This window comes from Cydia amplana, chromosome 26, assembly GCF_948474715.1.
Source record: "Cydia amplana chromosome 26, ilCydAmpl1.1, whole genome shotgun sequence".
Lineage (NCBI taxonomy): Eukaryota > Metazoa > Arthropoda > Insecta > Lepidoptera > Tortricidae > Cydia > Cydia amplana.
The window spans coordinates 1,304,262-1,313,638 of record NC_086094.1 but is presented as its reverse complement, the minus strand read 5'-3'; the positions used below and the strand labels follow the sequence as shown (position 1 = coordinate 1,313,638).

Genomic DNA, 9,377 nt, shown 5'->3' with positions numbered 1-9,377 from the left:
CTTAATCCGCGCGGAAACAGTCCTTGTCGGTCTGCACTGCGGCCAGTCCATGCGCGCCGTTGGCATGTATAAAAGACCTCGTACAGCCTAGTGCAGTGATATTACGTCATGAATCGATATTGTTTAGTGGTTGTTTTTAATGATAAAGACCTTTATTTTTAACATTGTCGTGTGTAAAAAATATGTAAATTTTTGGCATTTTCGAAATAAATTAAAGTTGGGTAAGAACAAAGCCAAATTGAGAAGATTTTTACCATAAATTGTAAATATCGATATCACTATTTGCAATCCCTAAACTTTTTATTAGTTGTTTACTTAAAATTTACTCTGGCGTGTGAGTGAGCGTCTTTGCGGACTAGGTCCGGCGGCCAAAAGGTTAAGTAACCTAACCTGTAAATTGTATATTTTGTGAAAATAAGACTTAAAGGTGCGACCGTAGGTACTAAGACCGTATGAAATACACTTTCAACAAGCGAGTTATAAAATCTAATCAAATTTAAATGGGATTCTATTGCGTAAGATGAATTTTACAGTTAGAACCTACAACTGACCTGTTGGTGAGTCATCATTGACGGCGTCTAATTCCGCTGCCGCGCTCACGTCGAGCGACTCGTCTTCACACCCGTCATCCAAAGGTTCAGCTTTCACGAACACTACCTCGAACCTGGGCTCATCTGTACACACGTTCTCACAGGGCTCAGCCTTCACGCAAACACTCTCCGCGCCCTGTAACGCAGACGCCTCCATCTTATATAAACACTCTTTGATTGAATCTTCAATGTAAACGGTAAATAAACGAAGGCTGCTTTTTTAATAGGTTACTGTTTCAAATTCATGCGATTTTTCTTTAAATTTCTGGGTAAAAATGCTAAAACTCAGTGTTTAATGTTAATATTGTCATTGTCAAACTCAAATTTGACTTTAATGACTTCACCAGTGTTGCCAACTCGGAAGTTGAAAAGATGCCAGACTTATGACTAGATTATGCCAGATATGTGCTAAATTATTAAATGTCAAATGTGCTAAAAAAAATGCTAAACAATATATTGGTAACTATACTTGGTCAAGCAGATCTTCTCAGTCGAAAAAGGCGGCGAAATTGAAAAATGTAGGTGCGAAAGGATATCGTTCCATAATAAATTTGAATTTCGCGCCTTTTTTTACTAATAAATTTATAAATTAGTAAAATTTAAAAATTTATAAAATAAATTTGCTTGACCAGCTGAAAATGAGTATCTTCTACATAAATCAAACAATGCTGTTTCTGAAATTTTTATAGAGTCAGACCAAGCTAACATTGCACCGACTTGGTTAGCTAATGCCAAATTTCTTTGAAACGTGACTTTATAGTGGCTCTCAACACTTTGTACTCTTTGTAGCTGTTGGTGCAGAGAAGGCAATAATTGTGACAAGAATGGCATATATTGGAAAATTTGGAAACAATTTAAAACAAGCCTTTGTGCTGTCAAATTTAATGTGATATGGCTAATGTAAAATAGGCACAACAAAAAATATTGTTACACTCTGGCTGGTACACCCACTTTGTAAGTAGAAAAGGCGCGAGATTCAATTTTCTTATTGGAATTCAACCTTTCGCCTCAACATTTCTTTAAATATACTCTCGTATATTACCGCGGTAGTTTGTTACCGCTTATAATTCCTCGTATGTATAAAATTTCCTTTGACGGTATTGCCATGGATTACACTGCCAAGTAGGTTTCAAACTTGGCTTATGGACACAATTTACTAATTATGCTAAAAAATATGCCAGATGCTAAATGGAAAATTTTGATGCCAAGGAGTGTGAAAATATACCAGATCTGGCATCAATTATGCCAAATTGGCAACACTGGACTTAACACCAAACAATGGCGTACGTTCCAATACTTCCAATCAAAACACAATATCTAAATTCCGGCATTGGAACTTTTTAGTTTCTTTTTATAAAGTTTAGTTTATTTCTTTCTCTAGGAATATGGACGATATTTGTAGTATTTTTCGAACAGGAAGGGAACGATGACAGATATCAATTCAATTATCTGATCTGAACGGGAAAAAACCAGAGCGTCTACCGCGAACCACGTTCGACGTGTTGCCTCTCTGTCGCACTTGTAAATTCGTACGTAAGTGTGACAGGGAGGTAACACGTCGAACGTGGTTCGCGGTAGGCCCTCTGAGCGCCTACCGCGAACCACGTTCTACGTGTTGCCTCTCTGTCGCACTTGTAAATTTGTACGTAAGTGTGACAGGGAGGTAACACGTCGAACGTGGTTCGCGGTAGGCCTTCTGACGTTTGTTCCGAAGCGCAGCCGCGCGTTCGGGTTGTGAGCAGAAAAAAATCGAATGACGTCATCCCAACGTCATCCCGAATCATCCATGGTAGGATCCTATAGATGTGCTGTACGTGTCACGTGTGCGTCCGTGGAGGACAAAATACGCAAGGCGACACTATGAATGGTCGAATTTATTTGTTGCCAACCATAATCCAACTAATGTCAACACCGACATTGGCAAATTCACCCTATGCAAAATTACAGGGAGTATGCCAGAAAAAAAAACCTAATGTTGCCAGCCAGATATTAAATTAACTACTAAAAGAGATATCTCTTTCTCGCTCTCAGTTATGGGTTTGGTACACCAAAGTCGCGTGCGGTGCGATAGTGTGTTATCACTTTAAAGATCCCTCCACACTCGCGTTCGCGGCTGCGCACCGCGATTCACGCACATAGTTACTCTGGAGGAGGCTATACCTTGTGCACCCGTATTTGCGTCATTTGACACATGACACTGACAACAGCAATAGAACGTAAAATATCTTGCACATCGAAATTACAAAGGAAGACAATTGCACTGCGAACGTTTACGTTCTACGTCTTTTTTTTAATTTAGGGTTGGCCGGACACAACCGTTATAAATCGGTAGTCGTCTAAGTAAATCGATAGAATTTTTTCATTTTAGGTCGCAACAATCCAATTCAATTCAATGTTTTATTCATAAAATATACATTTTACACGTCAAATTTTTAAACATTATTAAATTTAGGTAAATTTTGTTATAAATCATTCATATTACAATAGTTATTAGATATTTATAACAAAGCATTATTAAATTTATTATATCTTCTTATTATTAATTATTAACCATATAATTCTAGCTTTATTTAAATCTCAAATAAAAATTCATAAAACGTCACAATTCGATACCTCAGTCTAGGTGCCATCCAATCGTAATCGCTTGCTGTGACAATCGATTTGGGTTAGTTACATCTATATACGTCAGTCATATGTGTCAAAAGACGCAAATAAGAATAATTCCACTATAAATACATCGACATGACATGGACATGACAAATGCCGAAAAAAAAATAAGCTGTCAAAAATGTCAAAACTGCGTCAAGCTGTACTTGAGGATTAGCAGCTAAGCGTGGCTATTTATTTACGATTCATTTAATTAACAAATACCTAGGTACAGGGCCGGATCTAGGGTAGAGCGAGTGGAGCGGCCGCTCTAGGCGCCGGATGGCAAGGGGGGCGCCAAAATAGCAAATGAGAAAACGGGGGGTGTAAACAAGGGACGCCAAAACCCGATTTCGCTCTACCCTGATCAAGATAAAGGGCTCGGGCCGGCACTGCCTAGGTATCATGCATATAATTGCTGTTGTCACGTTTTAATTGTAATTTCGTCGCGCTTCGTTCGTTAGCTGTGACGCCGTCATTGTGAAGATGGAGGGAAGTAACACTGGCAGCATATCGCCAGCGCGCGTGAAGGCGGAGCCCGAGACTGCAGATACGGACCAGTCGGGACGAGGTGGGCTTATATAGCTTGCCAAAATACTGTCTCATTTCAAACATAGAGAATCATACTATCTTTGTCTTACACTAGTACTAGCATGATGAAGAAAAGGATGAGTATCCGCATCCATATCAAAAAATCGGCATCCGCAACATCCCTGTTCCTTATATTTTGTTGTATCTGGTACAAATGACAGCCTAAACCTTGCTGCTCGCGGCTCTTTGGTTTTGAATTACAATTGCTCTTCACGTCACTCATAAACACCCAAACTCGCTATAAACGTGATGGGACGCAACTCGGCCCTCTCAGTGGACAATAAATTACTCCTATACAACACAATCATTAAACCCATTTGGACCTATGGGATCCAACTATGGGGAACTGCTAGCGACAGTAACATTATCTATGTGTCTTCAAAGAGCACAGAACGCCATCCTTTGTGTGATTGCCAGTGCACCCTGGTTCACTCGAAACGATGAAGTACACGACTATCTCAATATGCCCACCATAAAGGAAGAAATCAAAAGATTCACTAAAAATTACATTGAGCGCCTGGAAAGGCAATCCACTGGCATCAAAATTACTGGACAAGACAGAAACAGTAAAAAGACTTAAAAGGAAGCATATTGTGCCATATGAAAGTAGTGGTTAAGAGAGACGATGGTCTCCAAAACCCAAATTTTAATAACTATATACAGCAAAACTGATTATAGTCATTAACAACTGATGGCAGTTCAAACCAGAAAAAAAAAACCGGCCAAGTGCGAGTCGGACTCGCGCACGGAGGGTTCCGCACCATCAACAAAAAATAGAGCAAAACAAGCAAAAAAACGGTCACCCATCCAAGTACTGACCCCTCCCGACGTTGCTTAACTTCGGTCAAAAATCACGTTTGTTGTATGGGAGCCCCACTTAAATCTTAATTTTATTCTGTTTTTAGTATTTGTTGTTATAGCGGCAACAGAAATACATCATCTGTGAAAATTTCAACTGTCTAGCTATCACGGTTCGTGAGATACAGCCTGGTGACAGACGGACGGACGGACGGACGGACAGCGGAGTCTTAGTAATAGGGTCCCGTTTTTACCCTTTGGGTACGGAACCCTAAAAACGTGATGAAGGAACTACCTAACACTACTTTTATAAGGCTGATGAGAAGAGCACCTGAAGAAAAAAAAAAAAGAAAAGTCACACATATAAACCCTTGAAAGTTCTTACACCAGTTGGCTCTTCTCAAAAGTTTGCCGACCACTAGCCAAAACAATTAACCTGATGTGTATATTTTTACCTTAATTTGATTTGATAATGATTGCAACATTTTGTTTCAGTCCTTGTTAAGGAGGAAGCTGAATCCACGGATGAGGAGCGTGTGAAAGAGGAGTGTGAGGACAGCACAGACGGGTGCGGCGTGAGCGAGGCGGCCATGCTGGCCGGCCTGTACACCAACCACGAGGTGAAGGACGAGCTTGTGCTGGGGCCGGAGCGCCCGCACCGACACATGGTCGCCATGAGAGGTATGTTGTTTTTTAGGGTTCCATACATCAAGAGGAAAAAAAACGGAACTCTCTCTGAAACTACTAGGTCTACATTTTTGAAAAAAATACACAAAATAGGTCTTTACTAGAGATGCCACGGATATTCGGCCTATTCGGGCATTTTGCCGAATATTCGGTATTCGGCCGAATGTTGCCTACTATTCAGCCGAATACCCAATATCTGTTGCACGTAGCTAAAAAATAAAATACTAGAGATGCCACGAATATTCGGCAACTATTCGGTATTCGGCCATTTTGCCGAATATTCGGTATTCGGCCGAATGTTGCCTACTATTCGACCGAATACCGAATATCTGTTGCATGTACCTAAAAAAATAAAATACACAAGAAAGATAACCCCAAACCAATATATTAAATTTTAACATGTTTTCTTGGAAAGTTGTTAAATACGAAGACCTGTTTTTGAGCATTAATTGATTACAAATAATTTTATTTTTATCATGGGCTTGATTTGATTGACATTCACTGTCGACTGGTTCTGAGCAACAAAAATTAAACTTTAGTAAATGTTGTGCTTTGTTGGCGAACACTTTTCATAATGAACGTGTCTCAAAATGTTAGCATCGGTCGCCGAATCGCCTCGGCCGAGAGATGGGCCGAATATTCAGTATTCGGCCAAAACCACTATTCAAGGCATCTCTACTCTTTACCTATAGATGACAGAAAAACATATATTATAGAAATGTGCAGTCAAGCGTGCGGACTTACTGTATGAAACCCTTGGAACGCGGGTCCGACTCGCACTTGGCCGGAATTTTTAAACATGTACAGTCAGCTGCAGATACAAACAAATGCATTTTCTTAATATTGAACTTGGCTCTCATTTCACATTGATGTTTTTACAGTAGAATCTACTGTAAAAAAAGACCCATCAAACTGTACTAAGTACAACGTTTCATCCCGCGTAATATATCAGGATTAATTGTCTTTTATAGCCTTTAAGTATGCAAACCATTAGTATTAGTATATTTTAAATCATTTTTTTTTGTCGTGTTGCAGCACCTGCTCTTGTCTCCTCTGCTGTGGTGTCGGGTCGGCGCGGCTCGTGCTCAGTCAGGCTGGAGCACCTGCTGGTGGACGCGGCGCGGCGCACCTGCCGGGTCGGGCGCCGCACATACAAGCTGCACGCCACCGAGCCCGCACCCACACCCCATGTCACCGCCACCATCTATCAATGTCACCATTGCGGCAAACGGTTCAGGAACAAGTCGCTTTTGGAGAAACACATACGCACTCACTTGTCGTTAGGACCGTCGCGTAATTCCACCCGAGGGAACATTGGTTTAGATCGTCAACAAATGTCAAATAGGAATAGAAAACCTAGCGGCAAAGTTTATAAATTTTATTACAAATCCAATAAAAAAATTCACGCAGGGAATCACAAGAAGACATACATTCGTGAAAAGCGATTTAAATGTAAGTACTGTGACTACAAATGCATTAATAAATATATGTTACAGAAACATATGATGACTCACACTGGCGAAAAGCCATTCAAATGTAACCACTGCGGTCACCGGTTTAATTTAAAAGGTAATTTGCAAAGGCATCTATTAACTCATACTGCTGAAAAACCTTTCAGTTGTAACGACTGTGACTACAAGTGCATTACGAAATACATGTTAAAGAATCATATGATTATTCACACTGGTGAATCGCCATTTAAATGTAACCACTGTGACTACAAGTGCCCTACGAAATATATGTTACAGAAACATATGATGACTTACACTGGCGAAAAGCCATTCAAATGTAACTACTGCGATTACCGGTGCAATACAAAGAGATATTTGCAGATGCACCTATTAATACATACTGATGAAAAACCTTTCAGTTGTAATGACTGTGACTACAAGTGCAATACGAAATATAAGTTACAGAAACATATGATGACTCACACTGGCGAAAAGCCATTCAAATGTAACTACTGCGATTACCGGTGCAATTTAAAAAGTAATTTGCAGAGGCACCTAAGTATTCACACTGGTGGCCAACCTTTCAAGTGTAGGTACTGTAACTACAGGAGCCGTTATATAAGTACCTTACGAACTCACGAGCTGATACACACTAGTGAAAAAGCTTTCAATTGTAACTACTGTGACTACAAGTGCATTAATAAATACAGGTTACAGAGTCATATGCTGACTCACACTGGCGAAAAGCCATTTCAATGTAGCTACTGCGGTTACCGGTGCAATTTTAACAATAGTTTGCAGATGCACCTATTAACTCATACTGATGAAAAACCTTTTAATTGTAATTACTGTGATTACAAGTGCAAGCAGAAAATACGGTTGCGATCTCACGAGATTACACACACTGATGAAAAACCATTTAAATGTAACTACTGTGATTACAAGTGCAAGCAGAAAAGTTTGTTGCGATCTCACGAGATAACGCACACTGATGAAAAACCATTTAAATGTAACGACTGTGAGTACAAATGTACGCGGAAATCAAGCTTCAATAAGCACCTCATGATTCACACTGGAGAGAAGCCTTTTCAGTGTAGGTACTGTGACCACAGGAGCCGTCTTAGAGAAACTCTACGAATTCACGAGATGATACACACTGGTGAAAAACCCTATAAATGTGACTACTGTGACTTCAAGTGCAAGAAGAAAGCTAATTTAAGAAACCACGAGATGAGACACACTAGGGAAAAGCCTTTTGAATGTAGTAACTGTGACTACAAGTGCAAAACCAAACGAGCTTTACGACGTCATCAAGCAGTACACACCGATGAAAAGCCTTTCCAATGTGGTTATTGCGAATACAAATGCAAGCAGAAAGGTCATTTACGAGCTCACGAGATGATACACACTGGTGATAAACCCTATAAATGTAACTACTGTGACTTCAAGTGTAGAACCAAAACTTATTTACGAAACCACGAGATGAGACACACTGGGGAAAAACCTTTTGAATGTAGTAACTGTGACTACAAGTGCACAAGCAAATACGAACTACGACGTCATCAAGCAGTACACACCGATGAAAAGCCTTTCCAGTGTAGTTATTGCGAACACAAATGCAAGCAGAAAAAACACTTACGAAATCATGAGTTGACACACACGGGTGAACAGCCTCTCCATTGTAGTTATTGCGAATACAAATGCAGGCAGAAAAGTCACTTACGAGCTCACGAGATGATACACACTGGTGATAAACCCTATAAATGTAAATACTGTGACTACAAGTGCAAGAAGAAAGCTAATTTACGAAACCACGAGATGAGACACACCGGGGAAAAGCCTTTTGAATGTAGTAACTGTGACTACAAGTGCACAAGCAAATCAGAACTACGACGTCATCAAGCAGTACACACCGATGAAAAGCCTTTCGAGTGTAGTTATTGCGAATACAAATGCAAGCATAAAAGAGCCATACGAACTCACGAGTTGATACACATAAGTGGAAAGTCTTTACAGTGCAATTATTGCGCATACAAGTGCAAGCTAAAACAACACTTAATTATTCACCTAAAGAAACACTAATAAAAAAAGCTCTGATATATAGTCATTATAAGCACTGAAAGTTTAGGAGTAAAGGGAGACTCTAAGAACAAATTAAATTTATTTCTATGAAAATATTTTAATTTATTATTTCAAGTAGACACACTATTAATTTGTTTCGGTTTAGTAAATGGAGTTATCCAGGTGAGATCTCTCCATGCCAGGTCGATGCGTACATGCCCTCAAGTAATATTTAACTTTAATTTGTCTTAATGTTCAACTTTGTTAGATTAAATTCAGAAATTCAATAAATTGTTTATTTTTAAGTCCGCTAGCTGGCGCGGGTGCACGGAGCAGGTTAAAGAAATATAAGATGAGCGTTACTAACTTCTGTATCTTTATTAGGTATTTAAATAAAAGTTAACGAAATCTACCCTCAAATGGCTCCTTAATAAGCCAGTTGAGGGTAGATGAAAACATTACATGATCAAATAATGTAGGTTAACCTTTTCGACGCCATAACAAATGTAAAAGCACTCGCTCATACGAGTCATATGCCAAGCAGTTTTCTGCA

General features: G+C 39.5%; 1 protein-coding gene across 1 annotated transcript; it reads left to right on the top strand.

The window, feature by feature from the left end:
• The first annotated feature begins 3,660 nt into the window (after window positions 1–3,660).
• LOC134660011 (zinc finger protein 665-like) lies at window positions 3,661–9,033 on the top strand. Its single transcript, XM_063515708.1, has 3 exons — window positions 3,661–3,807; window positions 5,121–5,306; window positions 6,348–9,033. The coding sequence occupies exons 1-3, from the start codon at window positions 3,723–3,725 to the stop codon at window positions 8,843–8,845; spliced, it is 2,769 nt and encodes a 922-aa protein (XP_063371778.1). The 5' UTR covers window positions 3,661–3,722; the 3' UTR covers window positions 8,846–9,033.
• The last annotated feature ends 344 nt before the right edge of the window (window positions 9,034–9,377 follow it).

Excerpts from the sequence above, each read along its gene's own strand:
- LOC134660011 (XM_063515708.1), top strand. The coding sequence starts at position 3,723 with ATGGAGGGAAGTAACACTGGCAGCATATCGCCAGCGCGCGTGAAGGCG. Across the intron at positions 3,808-5,120 it reads TACGGACCAGTCGGGACGAG|TCCTTGTTAAGGAGGAAGCT; the intron begins GTGGGCTTATAT and ends ATTTTGTTTCAG. Across the intron at positions 5,307-6,347 it reads ACACATGGTCGCCATGAGAG|CACCTGCTCTTGTCTCCTCT; the intron begins GTATGTTGTTTT and ends GTCGTGTTGCAG.